General features: G+C 41.7%; 1 protein-coding gene across 2 annotated transcripts in view; it reads right to left on the reverse strand.

Annotated features, from left to right (window-relative positions):
- CDH13 (cadherin 13) overlaps nucleotides 1-26,005 on the reverse strand; it is a 451,854-nt gene that overhangs the window by 24,060 nt on the left and 401,789 nt on the right. For both annotated transcript variants that reach the window (XM_048316534.1, XM_048316533.1), the window contains exon 11: nucleotides 7,635-7,777. In XM_048316534.1, the coding sequence (XP_048172491.1) occupies nucleotides 7,635-7,777 (143 nt within the window). The remainder of the gene's footprint in view (nucleotides 1-7,634; nucleotides 7,778-26,005) is intronic.

Consider the following 26,005-nt stretch of genomic DNA (forward strand, 5'->3'; position numbering starts at 1 on the left):
AATGCCTTTACATAAAATCTACTTAGAAACAAATATGGAAAAAAAGGAATTTAATTTGAACTAATATGTTTTCTGTTTTGTTATGTATTTAAGAACATCAGAAGGGTTGGATTCTAGCAATAGCTGATAAATTTCCAAAGAAGAAAATTCAACCATTCCAGGGAATCCAGCTGCCACGCAGATCTAAGCCATGGCATTTCTGGAAGCTATTTTAAGAGATTTTAAGAAGAATGGAGGATGAACCGTCTCTTTTCACCTGATCATTATGAAAGGTAAAAAAAAAAACCTTCTGTACTCATGTCTTCTTATTAAATTAAGCTTCCAGACCCATCAAATTATTACAAATTTTCTATACACTTTTATGCCATGATGCAGGAATTACAAGGCCATTTCAGCCCTGGGGCCAGCAGGGCCCCACTGCCATATGGATTCCCTCTTGGGCTGAAAGAGTGGAAATTCACTTATTCCAAATTTTACCAGAATATTTATGGTTTGCCATTTAGCAGCAGTTGTTAATCCGCTTGCACTATCACTGATGTGACCCCAAAAGGTCAATTCCAACACTTTTCCCCCCCCACTGCTTCTCCTTTTTTTGCAGGGCAACAAAGTTGCAAGGATACAAAATGAGGGAGCAATTTTAGAAAGAACCATTTTTCTTCATATTTCAGCATGGAAAAAATCCTCTAAGAGTGTGGGTTTGTTAATTTCTGGCACAATTACCTTTCCCCTGGCTCACCCTGAATGAAACCTTCTCTCTCCAGAATTCCATAAACTCCGTCTGAATCTCTGTCACATTGGGGTCAGCTTGGAACTACAGAAACTACAGAATTTCCTTCATTTTACTGCCATTTAACTGTAAAATGTAGGACTGCCTAGGATATCTCCTTGGGAGTGGATTTTTCACCAATTTCTCTATTTTCAGTTTCATAGTTGCCTGAAGGAGGAGACAAAAAGAAAGAAAAGAGCGCTGTAGAAGTTTGGAGCAGCCAGACTGGGCAGTGCATGCTTAGGCCAGGTCACGTTTTGTTCTCTCTTTGAAACAGAATCACAGAATGAATTATTCCACCCTCAATTAGGTTGGAAAAGCCTCCAAGCTCATCGAGCCCCACCTTTGCCTGAAGCCCACCAGGTCAGCCAAACCTCTGAGTGTCACCTCCAGGGGTTTCTTGAACGCTTTCAGGGGTGGTGGCTCCACCACGTCCCTGGAGTTCTTCCCTTCCCTGGCAACACTTGAGAGCTCTTTCAGCGCAGAAATCCCTCCTGATGTCCAGCCTGACCCTCCCCTGGCACAGCTCGAGGCTGTGTCCTCTCCTCCTGTCGCTGCTTGCCTGGGAGAAGAGCCTTGCTGCTGTCAGGGGTCTGTAGGGAACTGCAAGGTTGTTGGAATTGTAAAAAGAAGAGAGGCCCGGGACTCCAGCGGGGGGAGTTACTTGCAGTCTAAAACCAATGTGGTTGATAAGAGCAAAACTCCGTTTATTAGCAATCCAGAGGCACTTATATAGTACACCAGCTTGTTAACTCTTAAGTGGCTTAAAACTTATCAAAGCGCATTTCTACTGCTACCTAACTGGACTTACATTGGCAAGCTTCTACAGTTATGTTATGATTAAAAGAATTCAGTGTTTACCTCCCCTTCTCCCTTGGTCTTATCTACACAGCTGTACCTTCTCAAAACTCCCTTCTTGTTCCCAGCTTGGTTCTCACAGAGATTTTTCTCATGCAGTTTTTCTCACACACAGGCCTTTTGCTTGCAGGCCTATTGCTTGTACAGTTCTTTTATTGATCCCATAATTCTATCAATGATCCATGCCCCTGATCCTTTAATAATTGCAACACAAGGTGTCTCCTCAGCCTCCCTCAGCTGCTCCTCACATGACTTACACACACTTTTTCAAATGACGGCTCTGAGAACAGTGCTTTTCATGCTTTCTAATGATGCTGCTCTGAGAATCTAAACACAAATTTCTGTCTCATCCCTCACGTTGGTTTTTTTCCCCCCTCCATATGCTGTTTTTCCGCTCAGAAAATCTGTGTGTGCTCGGTGCTTTGGCAGCAGTCCCCTCACTGCAGGCAGGGATCCCATGCAGACAGCCCTGTTCCGTTCCATCCCGTGCTCAGGCTGAGCCCTATTAATGGTTCAGCCAAAGCAAATGGAACCAGGAGAGTGGGAAGACACCAAAATCTGGGTGTGCTGCTCACAAAACTGCTCTCCTCAAAGCCATATGCTGACATCTCAGTCCCTAACTCCACATCAGTCCAAATTTCCTATGCATTTTCCGTATATATTGACATAGAGATGCTCTGTAAAATACACAAAATAAATAATCTTCCAAAGTTACAACCCTTCATTCATCCCCTCAGATAATATATGCAGCTCCTATTTTTGAGTAATTGCATTTCAAAAGAGCACAGCTCTTTCAGCATATCAAATTGCTACTGACACACGCCATCCGTCTTAAATACTGTTTTCAGCATTCTAATTTCTTTTTCTAATCATGGGCCCGTGATGACAAATTAAAACAATATTTTGTGTGCAATTCATATTTTACTGAAATTTAAAATGGCAAGAAAAGGATGAGTCTTCAATTTATTTTCTCTTCTCAATTAATACAGCAATTAAGATAAGGGGTATAAAACTGGCTTAATTGGGTTGCCATGGTAACTAATTGCCTGATTTCTTCAAAAATAGCATGTTTTAGGTGGAATCAATCTATGGTAATTTAATTATGTACATCATGAAGCGAGAAGACAGGTTAGATACATGTAAGGAAAAGTTCTAATTGCAAACTGCCACACAACTCTTTTTTCCTCCAGGTTTTTCTGGGTGTTATGTGTAACTCTTCACCACACAGAGTACAGAAAAATAAGGTTTATTTTTAATGATTAGCAGTGCCAAGACCTGCACAATAAATGGGATTTCCAGGATTACTTGGATTCAACTGGGCCTTGGAAACACGGGAACAAGGGAAAATTAGACCCTGATTCAGGACTTTTTCGTTTTGCTGAGGAAAACTGAAATAGTGCCACAGCTCACAAGTACAACTGGCCACAGTCAGAGAAGCAAGGTCGAAGTTGTTGTTTTTTTTTTAACTGGCAAAGTGTAGAGCAAGGCAAACCCTGAACTCACACCTAAAGCTACTTTTAATGACATTTATTCTCTTTGTTTAATGCAGTAGAAGTTCTCATATTCCCAATTTCTGTCCCGGTAGCCCCGTGGTGATAGGAATGGCAGGGAAGGAAGCTGGAATGCTCACACTGGATCAGACTCTCTCGCTGGGAGAATCTTTCTCCCTGGCTTTGGGTGGGTGGGACCCCACTGGGGTGGCATGGGAAAAGTGAAATTCAGCTTCAGTTGGCATTTAACCTGACCAGCAAGATGAGTGTGTCATTATTTGTCACCACGTGACAGTTTTGGACAGCATAGGTGGGTTTTCCATGACTCGAGCCACCAAAAACAACCAAAGATTTTGTTCCTAAAGAGATAGAAAAAGCTACAAAATGCGATATTAATTCCAAAAAAAAGAGGGATTATTGCATAAATAAGGTAAATCTGGGGATAAATTATTATTCATGCCTCTAAAAGGAAAGGGAGAAACTAATTTTATCTTTTAAAGATTTCATGCATTTTCCAGGTATTTTTATCTTCACCTCCAGACATGGTTTACTCCTCCCTTACTTTTTTTAGATTGTGACTCAAACTCTCAGAATACAGGAGAAAAAAAGACCTTTCCTGGAGAGTTTTTAGCATGGCTCTCCTTATGAGAAAAACGTACAGGTGTTCTGCTTTGTGATCCTCATCCCAAGTTTCCCAGTGAGTACCAGAACCTGCAGGACGACACCACAGCACGGTCACACAGCACATTTGGAAGGTTTGTTCCACACAGGTTTCTCAAACTCAAATGCTTTCTCCTCTGTGTTTCACACAGGTGTGTTTGGCAGAAAAGCTCCCAATAACTCTGTGACACCACATTGGGTTCAGTGATTAGAGGGCTAAATCCAGGAAATAAAATGTACCATTGTTAGCAATTTTGTTAATTGAATGAAATCTCTGATGTTTCCCGAGATTGCATAAACCTGACTTTGCCCTGTTATCAGCTCATTCTCAGACTAAGCACAGTTCATGACACTGTAATGTGTTAACTCTGCTGCATGGTATTTCCCACCAATGTTTAATTTCTTCTTTAATAGGCCAGAGACTCTGTGTCCACACAGGTCTTTAATAAAAAGTTTTCAAATTCTAAAGACACTTACATTGACCTTTTACTGAAATCAAATGTACTGAGAAAATTAGGGTATTTCTTCCAAAAAGTAATTTTTAAAGTGCAATGCGCCCCCATAAAAGGTCAAAATTTATTATCTATAAATTAACACTGTTTCCATCAAATTTGCTGTTACACATTGTTTTAAGAGTGTTTGGAAAGGTACAGGAACTGTTTAGAACAGGAATAACATAATTCTTACTTTACCACCTCTACCTGCAGTTAGTTTGATAATACTGAGAAATAATATCATAAAGGTCAAAAAGAATCTCATAAAGAGCTAAATTATTTCTTGCAGTGGAGTGACTCCATTTGCTATGCCCCATTCATTGTTACTGTCCTACTGGTAAAGAACAGTTTTGTGATATCCCAAAAATAGAGAAAGGTGTGATGGATTTATACAAAGAACTACCAAGCACAAAGCTCCAGGTTTTACTTGTGACAGAAATATCCAACACTTTACAGATTAAAAATAATGCCCTGGCACTTGCTCCCTGCACTGGAGTGTAATAACAAGGAGCCAGTGCCTGCTGGAACTGATGACAGATTCTCTGTTGACATCAGCAAAAGGGGACGGAAAAAGGATCACTGTGGGGTTTGTTTTCAGCTGTCTCCACTCTTCACCCAGGACAGCACTCAAATGTACAGTTATTTTATAAAGAGGTGATCATGGAACACAATGGGACAACAGATTCTTTTCTGTAAGCATATAAACTCTAAATGCTACGAACACTAAATAATGTTTATGGTTTAGGATATGGCTAAGGTACTTCAGCAATGTCTAAGTACAAGGCTTTATGTGATTTTAGAGTTAATCACTATAAATTCTGGTGAAGATTAACACAGAGCTCACAGTGCCTGCTCTGCTGGAAGCTGCTCTGGGTACCCATTCCCACTGCTGGGCTGTGCCCTGGGCATTGCCTGAGCTCTCTGTATTCCCAGGAAGGGAAAGCAAAGCCTATGGCAGCTCAGACTTCCTCAGTGCCTGTGCCAGCACATCTCAGATTTGACTCAGACATAAGATGAGAGGCCAAAGGAAATAAAGACCTCCACTGAATGCTTTTGAAAAAGGAATTTCTGGAAAAGTATTTCTTTTTTCCTCTCCTCCCTTTTCACCCCAAGCCTGTTAGCCCAAGCAAATGACTTGCTTTATTGGAAATGCCTGTAAATTTTCACTTTATTACCCTATTTCATTTGACAATTTTTAATCCTGCCTTTGGCTGCCCTCTCACTGAGAAGTCCCAGGCATATCCACTGGTATTAGACAGGCTCCACTTATTACCCTGAAGAAAGAGATCTGCAGTCTGTGGACAATGCTGCTCTGAAGAGAATGCAGAGAGTTACATTCAACCTGATTTTTTTTTCCCTTTTTAAGTTAACACAACCTTCTTTTTGAGTCCTGAAATAATTCTGTATTCATGTCATATCATTCTGCCACAATTTGGCTTCTCATCTAATGCAATATTTCAAGCTGGGCATTAGCTGTGATGGCTGGAGAGATGAAGTAGGTCTCCCAGCTGTGCTAGTTCACATTGTCAGTGGCCTGGAAATAAGTTTGGGATCACTTTCCAGGGGTATTGTCAGTCCCAGTCATCCCTGCAGGGAACGAGGCAGACCCCCAAGCTGTTGAGATCAACTCAAAACTTCCTTGGCTGCTTTGGCCACAGAGTCATTCATGAAGGCCAGCAGAAAATTTTTCCACCTGCCAGCCCATCTCTAAGTTTAAGGTGCTCCCCAAGCTGCCTGGTAATTAATCCAGAGGTGATACAGGGCACAAGGTTAATATGAGCTAATTAAGTTCTTCTGTTTATTCCCACTTCCACGTGTGGCAGGGCTGCACACTGCAGGAGTGCAGCGCTCTGAAATGGCCATTACTATTAACCCCTTAGCACCACAGTCCTGCATGCACACATGTGGTGTGTAACCACAACATTCACAGGAGTTTATGGTGCTGGAGAAGATGAACTCCTGCACCAACAGAGCTGCACAATCACAAATAAACACAGCTACAGGGGCTGGAATCAGGTGCTGGCTCAGTACCCCAGGTGAACAGGATTCCTTCCCTCTCTTTCTCTGCTGTTCAGCACAACTTTCCCTTCTCTCATTTTTCCAGAATGGAAAAAAAAAATCTAAGAACTAAAAGCAGCGAGGCTCTGGGTTTGCATAAATGAGCAAGGCCTAAGTTGCAGCACAAAAGTGTTCCCCAAAATCCACATTACTCAGGCTGGTTCCCACAGTCAAAACCACTCGGTTTCTTTCTCCATCTGGTCTCTTTGACAATGTCTGACTTCACCTTTAAAACACAACTTCGTCCTTTGGGTAACCCCTCAGTAATATCCCAAATTTTTACTTTCATCGTGAGATGACATTTCCCAGCGCACCAGGTTTTAAGATGCATTAAAAAAAAAAAAAAAAAAAAATCATCTCTATCCAATAGCAAGTAAAAGACAGAAATATGTTTAGTACTACATTTCTCCACAGAAATTTCCTAAGGAAAATATGTATATTAATATATAAGTAAATCATCATCTCAGCAGAATTTTTTTTCTGTTCTACATAAGGTGATATTTTTTTTCTCCTGTCAAGCCTTGCAAATGTTCCCTGAGTCATGTGCTTACAAAAATGTAGAATTGCTCTCTTAAAATGAGCATTTTACAATTCATCACCAGGGCTAAACCAGCTGCAGCTGTGAAAAAGTGTTACCATATTAGCTGTAATATTACAGGCAAATCTTTTATTTATTTTATGCCTTTAGCTCGAGAGATTTGGAATGTTCAGGATTTTCTCTTTCTTTCTCTGCTCCAAAGTTACTCACTGAATTTTCCCTAGATAGCTTAATTTGGATTCTATTTGACAGAAGGAACTTTAATACACACAATATGCAAAAATTGTTGCATTTTAACAAGGGGTTTAGTGATGTTTTTATTGTCACTGTTATTGCATTGAATAGATTATAATCCAGCATATCAAAGATGCATTGTTATTGGTATTTAGGTGCCTCAGGCATGATGACTGCTCAAATACTGTGAAGAAATTAACTCTGATTAGGATGATTTATTAACTCTGATTTATTACTTTCCAAGAATGTTTCTAGACTAATTGCACCTAGCATTAAGACATCAGTGTGGGAATAAATGTGTGAGGTATAAACCTAAATTAAAGCTGCTCTAAATTTGAAGTTTTAAGGTAATTCCTCTTTCCTCTGCTTTCCACAATGATCTCTAATACCTTTAGGTGGCCACGCAGGGAAGTGCTGCAGCACATGGTTAATTTTACACGTGCAGCTTCCAGAACAGAACTTTTCAAGCAGGAAAACCACAGGATATTATGGATAATAATATTAATTATAATAATATTAATAATAGTAATAGTTACCACTGTCTATGGCCAGGAAGAGAGCAGTGTAGACGTTGTTCTGCACGAAGGGAGATTCCCGGTCCAGGACTGCTGTGGTGCCAACGGTGCCGTTGGTAGGGTTGATTTCCAGCCACCCTGCTGGGTCCTTGTACACTGAATACCTGAATAAAAGTGCAGAGATTGTTAACAAATTACACATCTAAACACAAAACAATCACTTTACTGCAAAGGAATTTGTCTTTGCACTCAGTGGCTTTTACGAGAGGATCTCCCAATATTTCAAAAATGCAATTAAAACCTTGTGCCTTCCTTTAGAGACAGTTCAGCGTGGTTAGGCTTAGCTGGCAGAGGGAGATACAGAGAGAAGTTTGAGTCAATTTCTTTGGAGATAAATATATGTCCCAAAGTTTAGCAGACAAATCAATATTTAAGACGTTACATAGGAGCTGTTTCCTACTGCTGTGTCACACAGCCAGAGCACTTCCAATGCGCCTCTGCATCCACACTGACCTCATGAATCCTGTCACAGTCCTCCTTTTCCCAGACTCAGAATTCCAGTTGGACTAGAAGTTGTATTTTTAATTTACTTTTTGAGTGTTTTTACTTTTTTTTTTTTTACAATTAGTTATTTTGGGTGAGCTGGAAATGCACTGAATTGTGGGGAATGGCAGCAAAAAGAGAGTCAGACAGTGAATTCACCAGGTCTGTGGGGAGGTGGTTACACCCAGCCCTGTTTGCACACATTTATTCTGCACTCTGGGATCTGGAGTTTCCTCCTTCTGCTGATTAAATTCAACCACATCCATGTTGCCTTAATCAAAGTTTGGAAATGCTGTCTCCAAGACCCCCCAACATGGAATTCGCTGGTGTGCTTTTTCCCTTTAATCAGCACAAATATTCAGCCCCCCAAACTGGAAATGTTCAAAGAGATTGTGGAGTTTACACACCAGGAACTTCCCTGCTTGACTGAAGCAATAAACATAAGAATGTTCATGATTAGGGCCTAATTCCATACTCAGTTAAATATATTAAGTAATAGAACAACGCAGAAGTGAATTAACTGACACCAATTCCCTCTCCAATTAAATGTGTTAATATTTTAAAGCAAAACTCCAATCATATAATCAATACATGGGATAATAACCTGTTTATCTTTTTTGTAGTGAACTATTATAGGTCATAAACCACCATAAAAACTTTTATAGACATTTTAAATTACCAGTAATTGACATGGAACCTGTAATTATTTAATGAGTCTGCGCCAAGGCAGTGCCTCACAGCAGCATTCACCTGGAAGTGAATTCACCTGAAACTCCTGTGTGATAATGCTGCCAAAAAAAAAAAATTATCAGTGCAACTGTGAAGGAATAAACAAAAATAACACATTGTTGGGGGGTAAAAAAAAAGGTAAAATAAAATAAAATGTCAGCTGCTAACAAAGTGCTGACACATAGCCCTGTCCAGGCTGCTGCTCTTTACCGCAGCTTTGCTTCAGGCTTGAAAAATGCAACTTCCTGGGTGCTGCTGAGCCTGACTGTGGTGCACAGGAACACTCTGGTGCTCAGGCAGCCAGAGTGAGCATCAAAACTTCTGCATATACAGCCAGGAAAAAATACACACCTTTATGAGCTGTTTTTATGTTAAAATAAGTTAAAGAGCAGATTTGGAAACCAGAAACTTTTGGAATTTATGCAGAAAAGGAGACAAACAGGGAAAATAGCTGACTTATTTATGCTGGCAGAAAAGTAACTCAGAGCTTCACCACTGGCTTCCCCCAGGAGCAGAAATTATCCCTTAGGGAATATGTGGAAAAGAATCAGAGGAAGACAGTGCACAGTGAGATGTTCCATCAGCCCAACATGTCCTTCCACTTAATAGCCATTTAAACATTAATCAATACCTCAGCTTTATCTCCCACAAAAATGAGTGCCTGGAATGGCAACAGTGCAGATCATTATTTCATTTCACTTCTTTGTTTCTCTTTTTATTGTTATTTTTATAACTTTGCAACAAAGGTATGCACAAAAATATGAAACAAGGGCAGCCTAAACAATTCCTAGTCTGTTGTAAAACTGCAAATTCTCAATTAACCCCGAAACCATTTCAGAGGATTCAACACTTCTAAAGTAATGAGAATGTAAAATGGATTGTATTATCTTCCCTGATTGCTCTACAAAGCACTGTTGGCTGTGCAAATAAAAAACTGGATTGTATAACCTGTAATTTGGCACAGGATATTGTAAAAGTAGTACTTTGTCTTTCCCACCACACTTTTTACTTATTGTAAGAGCATATTGCAGTACAGTTAAGATGATTGTTCTTTGTTCCATTTTTTTGAGGGCTCTGCTAGCAAAGGTTTAGAATAGACCCATCATAAAAACCATGATAAAGACAGAAGTTTGGAATGCAAAGATTCACTTCCCACTTTTGATTTCGGTGGGATCTGCTGATTGCACAGCAGCTTTTAAATCAGACCATTTTTTAGGTCGTTAAACATGAACTTGCCTGCATGTAGCTACTGTTTCTTCAGTCCTAAACACATTGATACATCAGATGTACACAGAGCTGTGCTCTCTGGTGTGCCAATTACTCTAAATTTCACAGCAGTGAAATTTAGTGCTGCTCCTGGAGTTTATTTCATTGTGGGTTGGTTTTTTTTTTTATAAATTTTAAGCTATGCCAACAGCTCACAGTTCCCAAGGGCTTGCATGCCAAGAGGGCAGGGGAAAATGTGTGTAACATGTTCTGATTGTGACCTCCTTGCGCTGGGTTCATGGCCTGGCATTGTCTATAAGCCAGGCATTGCAAAGAGAGCAGCAAAAACAATTCCCTTCAGCTGGAAATTGTCTGCTGCAATGTTTGAGTGCACACCTTAAACACAGCCCTACAAAGAGGCACAGAGAGGTTATGGATGCTGAACAGAGCACAAATCAAAATACACACTTGTCTATTTGGTGCAAATAGAGTAGCAGATATATGGAAATAATTTAAAACTTATAAATGGCATCTCCCCCTTGCTGCAACAGAGGGAAATAATTCTGAGAGCAGCTCCTGGGGTTGCCTGGTGCCGCTGGCTGGTGGCTCAGTTAGCAAAGATGCTTACACAGACCAGAGCTGTGTCACAGAAGGTGTGCAGAGGTGTGTAACACCGCCACAGAAATCCAGCCAGAGCCACAACCCTGCACTAACCACAAACAGGGTTTCACAGCCAACAGTGCCATGGCCCAGGGTGTCACAGGAGAGCAGCCACGCACACTCAGATGCTGCTCTTGGCAAGGGCTTCCAGAGCTTGGTGTCCACCAGACCTTTCCCACATTGAGTCAAGGAGGCTCGGCTCTCACGCCTTGACAGAAGGGGAAGGAAGGCAAAATGCATCAGTGCCAAGTGTGTGCTGAATGACACCTCTGAGCCAGCCTGACATGGCACTGACCGGAGGGAAGGACAGTGATTCTGTCAGCGTCGGGATTTTCACCCTGGGGCATCTGGAGGCTGCTCGAGCTGTGTCCTACAGGGACACCAGAGCTCCCAGCAGGAGAGAAGGGCTGCAGTGGCTTTGGTCCCTGGAATCAGTGCCTGATCCTCCAGTCAGGCTTTGTACACTGTAGCAGCTGTTGACACCATGGTGGAGCAGGGAGCAAGGTTGGGCTGGCTGAACTGGGACTCACAGCCTGGATTTTGGGTTCCAGCTCCACCAAAATGGAATTAGGGAAGCCTTTCATTCATGCTACATCCTCATCTCAGGGTTAAAATGGTGAGGATGTATTTCTGCCTGGAAAAGCTGTTAAAAGGATAAAATCTGTAAATCACTGCAAAAGGCCTGAGAGCACAGGGCAAGAAGGGACATCAAAAGTACCAAGATAGAACAGAAAAGAATATTTGAGTGGCTTTCTAAAGATGCAGAAAGATATTTCCTGACATTTTCAAATTGCCTATCTCCTTAATTCTTTTTAACCTATGTTTGAAATAGAGTCAAACCCATATGAGTAAAAATCCATGTTCTCTGTCATCCATCCATCCATCCATATGTGTGTGTTTACTTCCTGGTCTTGGGCAAATCTGGAAGTGTCAGCCCCCCATGGCAGGGGGTGGAACAAGATGATCTCTAAAGTCCCTTCCAACCAAAAACATTCTGTGACAAGACACTGATAGTAAAGATTTTCACACCATTTCACTCTGCCTGGCAGGAGCCAGTCTCAGGAATATAACAAATTTATTCATACACAACATCCAATTCATACCTGCTCCTTTTATGGGTCCTGGTCTCACCAACATAAGTATAAACAATCAGTGACCTAATATTTCCCCTAAGTATAGCTGCACGTTTGCATTTGGAATGAAGAACATTCACGTTATTCACATTTGCTCATGCTGAGACTGCAGCATGTAATGGCAGCACATGATTTTTTTCTGTGAGCTCTTCCAGAGCAATTCAAGTAAAATAATAATGGAGAAGGTAACTTTGTGTGCCTGTGCCTGTGAGTTCAGCATGAAAAACCCTTTTGCCTCTGAATGAAAAAAATCTCTAAATACAGATATTCTGTAATCTTTAAATGAAACCAGTATGAATTTCTGGTTAAAAAATCATGAGCCACTACCCCTGGAAAAAGGAGTAGTGGTATTTGGAATGGGTATTTGGGAGAGACTTGTACAGCAATTACAGCACGAAGATGCACACCTGGGGAAGCAGTGGTGCTTCTCAGAGAAAGATAAAACAACTTCCCAAAATATAAGTGCAACATTAAAAATCTGGATTAAAACTGCATTGTGCTCTATAGAGGGATGACATAATGCAGAGTTTTAGAGATCAACTGCTTCCCATGGAGCTCCCTCTTCTCCACTGTGCTCTCATTACCTTTTGCCTGCACTAATTACGGCAGCATATGGCACCAAAAAGAGCAGAAAGGGAACCTTATTGCAGCACAGCAATTCTCCAGCTGAACCACACCCACGCTCATTACTGAGGACGCACGGCAATTTTTCTGCTTTTTGGCTATGAGATAACAAAGGTATTCCTGCTCCCAGGCTGGTCTGGGTTATAAGCTTTGGGGAGGGCAAAACCATAAATATCTGTACCTTCCCAGCCTTGCACAGCTGGGTCTCTTATTCCTACCCCGCGTGCAACAAAAACAATAATAACAATTCTCTAATGTCTATTACAGCTAATGTTCTGTAACTATACTCACATTTGGTTTTGTAAAGATCATTTTTATGCAACTTCCAAGATTGGTTTTATTTTTATCTTTAATTTTAAAATGTTTGTGGCATTAAAGCCATTGGAAGAATGTTGTCAGAGCAGTTGTGGGTTTTCATTTGCCAAGGCCAGGTTGGATGGGGCCTGGAGCATCCTGGTCTGGTGGGTGACATCCCTACACAGGGCAGGGGGGTTGGAATGAGGTGGTCTTTAAGGGCTCTTCCAACTCAAACCATTCAATTATTCTGTGATTCACTTTTTTTTCAGATATTGAAGAACAATGTGGATTGATTAAATGGACTAATTTCGAGGTGCAGGGGAATACAGAGGTTTGGATTCCATTTTTTACTCAGATATAAAGCTGCTGCCCAAAATCTTCTGCTGCAGCCCCTAAACACAGCTTTGTACAGGGCACTAACTCGTGGCCCTTGTGTTTAGTGTGACAAAGCCTGTCCTAACAGCAGAAGGGAGGCGTTATTTGGGATACCTGAATTCATTTCCATTACAGGTAAGTACTAAAAGGCAACCAGAGGATTTCATATCAAAGGGAAAACAAAAGCATAAATGCTTCATCACACAATGTTAGTGAGACAAAATGTAAGCATTTAGACATGTCAAGAACTCCAGGCCAGGTTATAAGAGAAATGATAAATGCTGACCCCACTAAAGGGCTTTTCCTGATCTTTTCCTGTCAATTGTAACCATGCATGCTGATTCCTGATCCTCAAGGCTTTCAGAACTGTGTGTCTAACTTTGTGATTCCAGAGAATCACGGAGTGGTTGGGGTTGGAAGGAACCTCTGGAGATCGTCACTGACAGTTTTCAGGACCTGTTGTGAATCTTAAACCTCACAGTGTCTGGCCTAAACCTTGGCCTAAACACAGTCCTTGTAACCACGCTCTATTAACACAGAGTTAACTCAATCTTCCAAAGAGGTTGTTAGAGAGTCAGAAAGGAAAATAAAATCTGAACTGACCTCTGCTTATACTTTCCAGTGCCCGTCTTTGATTTACACACTCCAGCTGCCAAGCTAAACATGGTTAGCTTTCTTTACCATTAAATCATATGAAATGAACAGATTTGAATTCAGATTCAAATGCACTAAAAGTGTGGCTCTATGCTACATGTGCAGCAGGCTGTGAAAAACCTCCTGCAGTGCTCTCCTGCAGACATTTGGACATGCTCAAATTACTTCGGCTAGATTCTTTAAAAAAATAAAAATCAAAAATGTAGAAAAGCAAATTTAACTGCAATCGATACTATTATTAATCAGAATAAATATATCATATACATATATCATTAAAACCTAACACCTGAAATAAATCACATTTTATGGCATTGCTGTTGAGAAAGGTGTTAGGTCAGGTGCAATTTTAAACTCACTGAAGATTGAGGATTTATGCAAGAGCCATTTTTCAGCTTCATGGGATGGATTTATGGGCTTGCAGACCGTCTGTATTTTCAGAGGCTGGAAATGTCAACTTAGAGTACAATTTAAAAAAAAAATTAACCCCCCCCCCCTCAGTGTTTGCCACAGGTGACTCTGTGCATTTTTGGCCACTGAAAACGCACATTTCTCTGATAACCTGGGTGCATTCCAGGGTGAATCCCTCAGCTCTGCAGATGGGGCATCAAAGCTTTTGTTGTAACTCCCTGCAGCAGCTTTTTCCTGGGTGACCCCAGAGTGTCCCTCAAGTTTGTGGGAGTTTATGTCCAGACTTAAGTTTTCAGATGCTTTATGCTGATCCTGTCTGAACAGGCATCACAATTCCCTGCCTTGGTCCTTGTCTGGCCCTGATCTCAGGGATTTTAGCCCTGGAAGTGGTTCCTGTGGCCTGAGGGTTTGGGTTGCAGGCTGTGGCCACACTACAGGCAGGATTTGCTCCTGTTTCCATCTGCAGAGCACTTTGGTGCACCCCATCTCCCCATCTGAGATAAAGACTCCTCAGTCCAGCTTTATTTTGCTTGTCACATCAGGGATTTAATAGGCTGGCTTTCATCACAATTCTCTATCTCCAATGATACAATCAAAACAGAATGAAAAATTAGATGAAATTCAGTTTTTAGTCCCCCGCCACTGAGAAACGTCAAATGAGAAAATGGTTGACTAATTAGTTATTTGTGTGGAGAAATAATGGTGTAAACCCCTTGGTAAACATGAAGAAAATAACAGGAGCAACTAGAAAAATAAAATAAACCCAAACTCAAAACCTACAGCAATTAATCAAATGAAAATAATAAAATTGTATTAATGAGGCGGTTAAATAAAATGCTCTGGAAATGAAAATATTTTTTGTTATTATTGTACAGTCTTTCAAACATTTCTCTATGCTGAAACCTAATTTTCTCTTTTTTTTCCTTCGGGGCAAAAAAAATCCTAGAAGCTGAGGTGTAACAAAAAAAAAAACTTCCACAAACTCATTTATGTATGTTTTAATCAGAAGTGATTAGGGCTATGGTTAAATGAAGCCAGAGGCTATAAGTACCAGAATTATTCCTAAAGCTAGGGAATAATACACCATATCTGGGACTAACACACTGGTATAATCAGGTTGTTACTGTTAGAATAATTGTCAACACATGCAAATCAGTAAAAGTTTTCTCATTGTAGCAGTTGTGCCTCAAAAGCTAATCAACATCAAATGAGCTGCAGGGTCTTTTACAAACTACCCAGAGAAGGTTTTTGGCAGCAAAACTCTATCAAAGTTTCTGCACACGCCTGTTCTTTGTGCCTGTGCTTCCAGCAAAGGCAGCTGCTCCCACTGCAAATCCATTTGCTGCTCCCTGTGTCCAAGAACCATCCTCGTAGCTTTGAAAAACTGGAAAAGTTTTATAGGAGCCCAGCAGATCCACCACTGAAATGTCAGTATTGAACAGAGCCATGGAATAGCACATTTCTGCAGCTTCTCCAGTTCTTTTTTCTAAGGGATGGGCAGAAAGGAGGTTGGAAGTGGCTCACACTGTGAAGTTTTAATCTATCCAGATCAGTAGAGCTCCTGCTGGACTGGCTGCTCCCAGCCAGGAATTGCTCTGGCAGCTTCCAGGAAACCTCAGCTGTGCCCTGGCTGATACCAAAGTCACAGTGGAAACACCCTGGCCTGGAAACACCTCCCAAAGGGGCAGGGCAGGGAGCTCAGCACAGTTTGCATCCTGAGCCTGTGCATCCAAACTTAATCCCAGCCTGGCTGCTATTGACTCTGGGACTCATCTCTAATGAGGGAAGTGAATTAATGTTTCTGCAAATTAATTTCCAAGAGGGAAGGGTAACAAATGTGCTGAATAATCATTTCAGCACAGTTTGTGTCCTGTGCCAGTGAGAAGCCCTCACTACAGCGGTGCCTCAAAGCAGAGTGAGAGCAGCAGGCACCCCTGGGCACCTACAGCTGCCTCTTGCACACTCACGTGACTCTTTTGTTGCCTTTTCTCATCAGTACTTTTCAAAGAATTCCAGTCCAATACAAATCTGGAGGACACTGGATATCCCAGTGACGGGGAATAACACCTTGCCGCTCTGCAAATGATTAATAATAGAGTCTAGAACTGCCACAGGCCTTTCTCCCTGTTGTCAGAGGAGCAAGAAATACCAAGGGGGACATTTTGGGAATCAACTCCTGCAGATTTAGCAGAATTACTTGCTTTGATACTAAACATTAACAACATTTCCTGTTAATGACAGCTCTTTGGGAGCCAAAGAATGTTCACAAATGACATGGAAAGAGCAGTGTCTCAATGTGAGCATCCACACATGGTCCCTGGGACCACAGCTCCACAGCCCAAGGCACTCAGAGTTATTAATAGAATGACTTTCCTCCATCCTAACCCTTACAATATGTAATTTTTACCTCTACAGTGCTAGAGGAAATCCTGGAACGGTTTGGGTTGAAAGGGATGAACCAGCATAAATATTTTCACTGGCATTTTCTTAGCCTGGCAACAAAGCTCAAGGGAAAAAAAACAGGGGTAGCATAAGAAAGGACAAAATTTAACACACAATAAATTGGCTGTGCAAGAAGTTGCAATTCAGACAGCAAATCTGTGAAGGAGCTGATAGTGCCAGAAAAGCAATCGCAGTTGTTTCCTGTGCTGACAGAGCTGGGGGATTCCCGAGCTGCCTGAACTTGCACAGGGCTGGTTTCTGAGACTCAGCTATTCCCAAGGCGTAGCACGGAGATGACGGGAGAGCAATAATGTTCTGCTGATTTAGGAAATCCTCCGAGTTCCTTGGCAAGCTGCAGTCGGAGGCCTGGCAGGAAAAGCAGCCCCAGCCCTGCTCCTTCCCTCTGCTCTCCCTGTCGAGCACACAGCCCTGTCCCCAGCTCTAGTTAAACATGATGGGACAGCCAGGATCGAATATGCTGCTGCTGCAGGGTTCCCTCCAGACACTCATTTTCGTGAGATATTGGCTGCTGATCCACTAATTATAAGTATGTTTTCATGTATTTGACAGGCATAATCTTGAGTGGCAAAGATCCACATTGGAATCCAGACTTCACTGAAGGAAAAGGAAAACATTGATCCTGGGAGTTGAGCTGAACCTGATCCAAGCAAAACCTGGCTTAAATCTTGGGGTTTTTCTCACATTAGAGCACTGCCTGGCCCATTATTGTGGTCTTTGCTGAGTGTGGAGCTCAGCCTCAGAAGGATATTTTGTGTTTGCTGTTCACAGTAACAGCTGAATTTAGAACTGACATCTCGTAGAGGGGATTTGCTCAGCGAGCAGAGCTGTGTGACCCCTCAGGAGGCTGCAGCAGCACCCTCAGCCTCTCCTGCAGAGCCACTGCTGCTCCTGCTGCCACAGCCTGGGGGTGCCACAGCCCTTGCTGCCACCAGCTCCCCATGACAAGCTCCGAGCACACAGGGATGCATTCCCATCAGCTCCGTGTTCCTGCAGGCAGAGCTTTGCTAGCGAGGCTGGAAGGTTCCACCAACACATCTGTACCCACCATAGCATCAATGACAGCTCTAAACCAACAAAATGACACTACTTGTCCCTCTGTCCCCCACGGGGTCCCTGAAGGAGGGAGCTGGACAGAGGCAGAGCCCTGTGCTGGAAATTCAAGTTCCTGCTGGCACACAGAGTCGTGGAACCACGGGATCGTTAAGATTGGGAAAGATATTTAAGATCATCAAGTCCAACCATTAACTGAGCACTGCCAAGGCCACCCCTAACCCGTGTCCCCAGGTGCCACATCCACGGGGCTTTGGTCACTTCCAGGGATGAGCACTCCACCACATTTCTAACTCCTGGTATGACACTGGGAATCAAAGGCTTGTCCTGGCTCCAACCCTTCACGTGGCCTTGCTAAATGTTAACTTCAGGGAGGAGATATGTGGTGTTCCAAACCCAGGCAAACCATTCCAGGATGAAACAGAATCGAATCAGAATGGTTTTGGTCACAGTTTGATGGCAACTGAGGAGTTAATTAGGATGTGTTATTTAGGAGTTAACTGCTTGTTGCCTGTTTAAACCTAAGCATCTCTTATTAAAGTTGAATTCTCTGTGGGACAGTGCAAGAGCAGGAGATAATATAAAATAAAATATGTCACTTTGTTATCAATAATGCAAAAAATTGATGTGTTTTTCCTTTTAGTTCTCTTGCTTAGCTTTGTTTAAAAAGAATTGTACTCATAGTAGGAAAATAGACTGTCCCGGTGCTTTTGTATAGTTATGTAGCCCAGAGGAATAAATACCCACCAAGGAAAAACACTTTCCAACCTTGTAGCATCAGTAACAAGAAAAGGAAACGGTGGGTGAGAAATTCAGTAGCGTGTTTGATAATGTGAGTACATAATATCCAAGGAAAAATTACATTACCACCTGATAATGTGAAGAAAAAGGCACATTTATTCCTGGCTAACAATAACTCTTAAATTAAGATTTTGGGGTTTTTTTTCCAGCTGATTTCAAATACACTAAGCACTTCATGGGTGCAGTTTTATAGAAGAAACTTAATTAATTCTCTTTCATTCTTTTGGTAATAATGGACAATGCCCTATTTGAGTTTTGTTTGACCGATTACATTGAACTATACAAAAGAAATGAGACCTCTTTCTATCCTGAATGTTGCAGCAATGTGTGATATCATGTCACATCTTTTCCTTTATTTTCAGACAGTTTTGTTCCTTTGCCTAATTCCCTCTCTTTAATGACCATGAAAAATGAACAGGGCAGTGTGACCTATCTTTTCTAACCTTAGTAAATCAGATTCTCAGGCATTACAGCTGTCCATGGATGTCTCTTACCCACCTGGCCCTTATGTTTCAAGGTTGTGCATAACCATGTCTTGGGTGTTTCATTTCCAAAGTCATCAAGTCCAGGCTGTTCCATTTGTTAGGGGTTGCTGTGCTGAATTTCCTTCTTCCCCACCTTTCTGCCTATAGGAATCTCTAACACCCAACATCCAAGGGATGCTAGAAAACAAAATACTGCTTTCCACCCATTGAATGAAAACATTAAAACTCAGATTCCACACTCTGTTATGTTCACTCAGGGGATGTTCGTTGTAGTATCCCTTGTCTGAGTGATGTTACTGTAAGACAAAATTGTCCTTGCACACCTAAATATTAATAGAGGATGACCAAAATGAAATCCTGCATTTCCTAGTTCCTGGAATTTCCTATTCTGAAAAAAAAAGTCACAAGGTGTATTTTTATATATAATATACAACATATTAAACCCTCCTGTGTTTTTCAAGGAAATAAAAATTTAAAGTATATTCTTTACCGAAAATTATCTTTTATATACTAAGAGGTGAGTTCATGCTGAAGAAGTCTCAGTAATTTCCCTCTGCAGGTTAAAAAGCTTCTTTCTTGCCAGGGTACACATCCTGTGTGCATCTGAGGGCTTGCTCTGATGTGCTGCCTACAACAAATCTACTCTGCACAGCACAATTTTTATATCAGGTTCATCATCATAATAACCAAGTCCCCCCCAGACATATATTAAACAACATGACAAATGTGTGTCATTTAACAAATCTACTGGCCAGTGAGGGAAAATGTGAAGAGGTTAGAGGGGAAAGCTCCGGATAAGTATTCATTTATGACACAAAAAGAGCTTTCATTAGATGTTAAGGGCTTAAGCACTGAAAAGACAGGAAATGGAAGATTGAGACTTGCTTATGTTGTTTTACCACACTGACAGTGCTGCTAAACTTTCAACCAGGCCTTGCCTGCCTGCAGGGTGGCACTAATGAGGTAAATATTTTGCCAAAATTATTCCACTATTTGGCTGTATATAGTTTTATTTTCTGCTTAATATCCATTGCATTCAGTGCACACAAATATAGTGCTCTGTGAATTGAGTGTATTTGATCTTCTAAAATTCCAGTTCACTGTTATGTCTTGCTTAATTCATGCTGTTTAACCCCGGGCTGGACCCCAGGAATTAAACTTCTCACACCCTTTTCCCTTGTCTTTTGGGATCTGAATGTTTTGCCAGCCACTTTCAGTGCAGGTCCAGAGCATCATAGTGGGATGAATTTTAATGTTTCAATTTGACAGACAAAAAACTGGAAGCCTCAAAACCTGTAAAAGAATCTGGGTTTTTTTTCCCCCTGAAATGACAGAAACTGTGACGAAAAGACTCACTGAGCTGCACAAAGAAGGACTTGTTCAAAAGCACAGTTACACAAAGGTTAAAGCCTTTTAGGGTCCTTTCCTTCTTTTTCTTTTTCCTTGCACTTAAAAATCTAAGCTCTGTAGCAGTTTCCACAACTTAACATCCCTGACATGGAGATGTGCACAACTGAGACACTGTTGTTTTCTTTCTGTGCTAAATTGTTTTTCAAACACTGGTTAATAACTTAGAGGATTCCAGGGCCAGAAGCTGCACACCTTGTTCTGTACTAATAGAAAAATTCCCTATTTTAGTCCTGAAGCATTATCAGATAAAGGCTGGGGCTGCATTTGTGTAAAATGCTACCAACGACCCAGGGCTGGATCTCCAGAGAGGCTGGGCCTTAGGCAGTGAGAATTCTTGTGGAAATTTCCCATGTGAAAGAGGAAGCAGTACTCTGCCAGACCCATTAAAACAGGTAATTGTGCAAAAATTCTCCAGGGTTTGGAGTATTCAGTGAAATCTGGGTGAGAAGGGTTGGTACCTCCAAGGGGATGTGGTGCTAAGCACTACCCAGAGGAGCTGCCCGAGGGATCCCATGGATAATAATTTTCTGGCTGTATGTAGAGCAGGCATGTATGTCTCTGTAGGCATATTTACCTGGAGTATAATGGTCGTAAAATTAGGAAGAAGTCAGTCCCTAGTAATTCACATTTGAACCAAGAATGAATTTGCAGGCTTACTGCTGCTTAACAAAGTGCATAATTTCACCCTTACTCAGAAACTATTTTGCAGAAATTGGCATCCTTATTACGAAGTTAATAGAAAAATTCCAATTGAACTCTGCAAGGCATTTTTCCTATTACAGTAACATTGCAGAGCTCCATTTAGTAAAAATGAGTGCTTAAACCTTCTGACAATTTCTTCAGTGAACTTCAATTCCACTCCAAGGATAACCATCTGTGAGCCTGAAAGGAGATGGGGCCTTTATACCTTGAAATCCACAGGCTGGGGCTGCCTTGCCATGGAGCAGTGGCTGTAAACACACAACACACAGAAATTCTGTGCTTTTGGGAAAGCTCCTGCTCCCAGATGGAAACCTCCTCCCAGATTCAGTGGGAGTTTTGCCCTGAACTGGGAGATCCCATGGGTTTATTCTGCCCTCAGTGTGGAGATGGCAAATTAATGAAGTATGGCCACAGTGTGCCATCCAAATTCTGTACCTGCTTTAAAGCCACAAGTGCTGAATTGCTTAATTAGACACTTTCCCTTCATGGCAGGATCCAGGCCTGGGTGCAGCACCAATCTTCCTGGAAAACTTTGATTTCAGTGCTTGGTTTTCCAGCTTTTGCCATCATATAAACCACCACTGGTGCCTGGAACTCCAATCATATCTATTACCAGTCCAAATAAATTTCTATCAAAGCACCACTGAAAGTTGTTACTACACATGGACGTTCACGCACGCTCAAACCTGGCTGAGTGAGACTCCAGAATTCAATAGCTTTAAAATATTAAGAGAAATTCATACCACCCCCTTCCCTGTCAACATGACTCCTCACACTGTGTCCTCAAACTTGATAGCTAACTTATTATAATCAAGATACTCTTTACTTCTTCCAGAGACAAAATCCTGCCTTTTCTGAGACTAGAAGAGAACAGTAATGACAAAGTGAGTTATTGTCTAGATCTGCCTTCCACTGCAAGCATAACTTGTGACTGATAGATCCTATTGTTATATTTCTCAAGAAGATCTGCAATATTGTTTAGTCGGTGACATGAAAAATGTGCCCTATAATTTCACAGTTCACAGCCATTCATTCTGAGCGCTGACACGGTTGAAATCATAATGTGGCATAATATTGTTATGCCGGATAAAGACAGAGGGTCTAATTAAACTCCCCTTAAATGCTACATTCTTCCTTATTAATCAAGAATTCAGGATTCTAAAGGTAATATCAAGGCAAGCTGAAATAGGTGTCTATGGCTTATTTGATTTCATGGAAACACAGATTTTCAATGCTATCACCCACAGCTTTAATATCAACATATTAAGTATGATTTATGCCAACAGAGTAGAACAGTGGAAAATTTTAAGAAGAGGATCTTCTGACAAGTATTGTCAGGAGTGATGAAGTCTAGCTTCAGTAGTTGGGTTCTGGGCAAAACGATGAATCATGGATTGAGGATACCTGGCCCCCCTGCTTTAGGTAGTCTTTAATCATTTAATTCAGACAATTCTGCTATTTCAGAGACCAATCAAGGAGAGAGGGATTGATCTTTTTTTTTTTTTTTTTCCCCTCAGGAGAGGGACTGTGTTCTTTAGAACAGCCTCACTCAGTCTGGGTGAAAATCTCCTCCCTGCTCTGCCTCCTTTTCTACCAGGAGAGGACAAGGAAACAGATGCTGTACCAACATTTTATGTACATTAACCTTTCCCCAAACCTTGGCAGCTGCTAGGGAGAGCCAAGAGTTCACACAAGATAAGATATGAGTATAGACAAGGCAAGTATGGAAGCTCCCTCACCTCCCAGCAAGGCAAAAACTGGTATAACAAAGAACGGGTGAGCTGGGATTGGCTTCAAGCACTGAAAATTAAGATATACAAAAGCAGAAAGAAGTGAAGAAGTGGTCAAACATCTACCCTAACACAGAGGCAGAGAATATCAGTAAGAAGAGGGCAAAAAGCAACATCGGGGGAGAGTTAGAGGTGTCCCTTAGCATGAGAGACACTGGAAGAGCTGGGGGATCAGTGATGCCAGGGACCCTCCCAGTGCGAGCAGGGAGGTGCTGACAGGTCAGTGCTAAATTAAAGCAGCCAGGGGATGCCTGTGAGGAGCAAAGGGACTGAATAACAGAGCTTGGGAGGCAGACTATCAACATCTGCTCACAGCTCTGAGGAAAAGCACATCCTGCCCCTCTGCAGCTCCGCTATTGGAGCTGACAGAGATGGAACGGGCTTTCCCCAATGGTCAGCATCAGGTGCTGTCCACAGCTTTTACAGGGCTTGGATTGCAGCTTTGGCAGGTGTTTCAATTCTCTCAGCAGTGGGATTTAATTCCAGTCATTTGTTCTCTTCTGTCTCATCTCAGTAGCTCCCACCTGAAAATTTTTATTTTCTTTTTTCTTTTTTCTTTTTTTAACCAGCTGCTTCCTCCACATTACTTCAGCCTTAGTGATATATCCAGACAGTGCTGGCCAGCTACAAACCATCTTCTGCACAGGGAAAATGGGGCTGATTTCAATCCTGAGCCATTTTCACCCTTCCAGAGTTACATCAGTGTGGTTCTGGGTATGAGAGGAAAGGAGGTACAGCAACGCTCCAGAAACAATTTTGTTTCTTTCCCTTATTGCTGTAGGTGGAAAGAGGGGTCATTTACTTTGCGCAGCAAACGAAAAGTGGAAGTCAGTTTGGTCAAACTGACCAAAACAAAAAAAGGCAATGCAAGTTTTTTACTATTTGTTCCCTTCAGTTTTATGATAGCAAAATACAAGAATCACATTACTTGTCTACTCAGACAGTATTAACAGCTTCAAGGAACAGTTTCAATAAAGAGTGCTGTGTAAAATACTCTTGAGCCAGTGGTTGGCCACTGAGAACCTGCAATTACATGTGGTGGCTGTGCAGCATGAGGGAATTGTCCAAGTTCCTCCTTTCAGAGTTGATTCAATCTCCTCTTTTCTGGCACTGTTTGCTGGATACCCCAATACCTGCAGCTCTCCAGAGCTGGTGTTTCTGTGTTTCAGATTTTACAAAGACAGAAGTGAAAAAACTTTTCTTTGTTTCAAGCAGATTCCGTCTCTCCCTGCCTTTCCATCTACCTTCAAAAAGAGAAAGGAAGAGAAAAACAATGTACACTGCCCAACACGCAGCAACTTCAGATCCAGAGATGCACTACAAATTCCCAGTGGCTGGGTTCAGTCAGGCCATAAATAAAACTGCAGAGCCAACTTGAGATGCTCCTGGGTATAATTTACAGTGAAAAACTCTGGTGCTGCATGCTGAGAGCATGGCTCAGCCATTCATTTGTAACAATGGAGCTATTCTTCTGTCTGCACAAGGAAAACAAATCTCCTGTCGTTAGGAATCAAAGACAAGTCCTTCAGACTCTAGGAGACATATTTAACCATGACTAAGTGTGTTACTTCCTAAGCATTCACTCTTTAAGTCATCCCATCCCTCTCTCATTATGTAGTACTTCTGGAAGTGATTGGAGCGTATCCCAAAAAAGCAAGTTTATTGACCTCCACTAGCAACAAAAGTGCTTTAAAAGGGCTTGATGTGTGACAAAGTATGCAAAATTGATCCCTTAAGTGGTTGTGAGCAATGTGATGTGAAGCCTCATCCTTGTTCACAGGGGGTTCAGGATCTCTGAAAAAATCCTGGCAAGAGACATGAAAAAGGCTTTTTGAGTTGTCTTTGCAATTCATGGCTTATACATTTGCTGTGTGGAAGGGAGGGGATTGGCAGCCAAGGAAAGGAAACTCGCTTTTTCCAGAGAATTCTCCTCAGTGTTCTCAACCATTTGAGATTTGGGAGAAACTCACTGAGCTATGACTCCTACTTCAGTGAAGTTTCAGCCCTTTTTTATAGAATTTTAGGCAGCCATTTTATTTTGCTTGGGCAAATAGCATGCAGATCATGTTTGACACTGATTAGAGTTTGGAGCATTTCCACTGACTCCCACCAACTCCACAGGCACCAACCCCAAAGTCAGGATGATCCAATCTAAAGCAAAACGTGTCCCAGTAGCAAAAATTCCCATTCCCAAAGTCATTGACCAGTCCATTGTCCAGTGGCTCTTGGTGAAAAGACAAGTCATGCACAGAATCATCAGGGTTGCAGAGATCTTCAAGATCCAACCGTCAACCGAGATCCAACTCCTAAACTACATCTCCAAGTGCCACATCCAGACACCTCTTGACACTTCCAGATCTGTGTCTCCACCACCTCCCTGGGCAGATTATTCCAATTCCTGACTGCTCTTGCAGTGAATTTTTTACCAGTGTCTAATCCGAACCTCCTCTGGGAAACTTAAGGCCACTTCCTCTCATCCTTTCACTTGAGACAGGGCAGAAAAGTCTGAGCCCCAAATCACTACAACCTCCTTTGAGGCAGCAAACAAACACAATCACTTTTAATTCAGGTGGGTTCAGCCTCCTCATCCCCCTGGTCTGATGCTCCAGGATGAGGCCTCATTAACACTTAGTTTGCAGCACAGAAAAATGTAATTTATATCCAGACAGAGTCTATCCCCTTCCAGACAGACCAGTAGCTGTTATTTGGAGAAGCTGACAATAATAAATGACTTTGCTCCCATTTCCAGACTAGCAGAGTTTGGAAACAGTGTCCCTGTGCTTCCAGGAGCCACTTGTGCTATGTGGGGGAGCTCGATTCAGTGCAGATATAAATATTATATACAAATATACACCTTATTTACATAGAGTGCTTCAGATATTTCTACAGCCTTTCATGTTCCCATGAAACTCGATGCAGTTTGGGTTCTGAGTTCTCCAGCTTCAAATGCTGCATTTTAATTCTACTTAATGAATTAGATATGCTTTAGAGCTGTAATAAACTTTTCTTGTGAAGATATTTCTGAAGCATTGAGTCACATTGCTTACTGAGAATAAATACTG

The sequence above is a fragment of the Corvus hawaiiensis genome, chromosome 12 (genome assembly GCF_020740725.1).
Source record: "Corvus hawaiiensis isolate bCorHaw1 chromosome 12, bCorHaw1.pri.cur, whole genome shotgun sequence".
Taxonomy (NCBI): domain Eukaryota; kingdom Metazoa; phylum Chordata; class Aves; order Passeriformes; family Corvidae; genus Corvus; species Corvus hawaiiensis.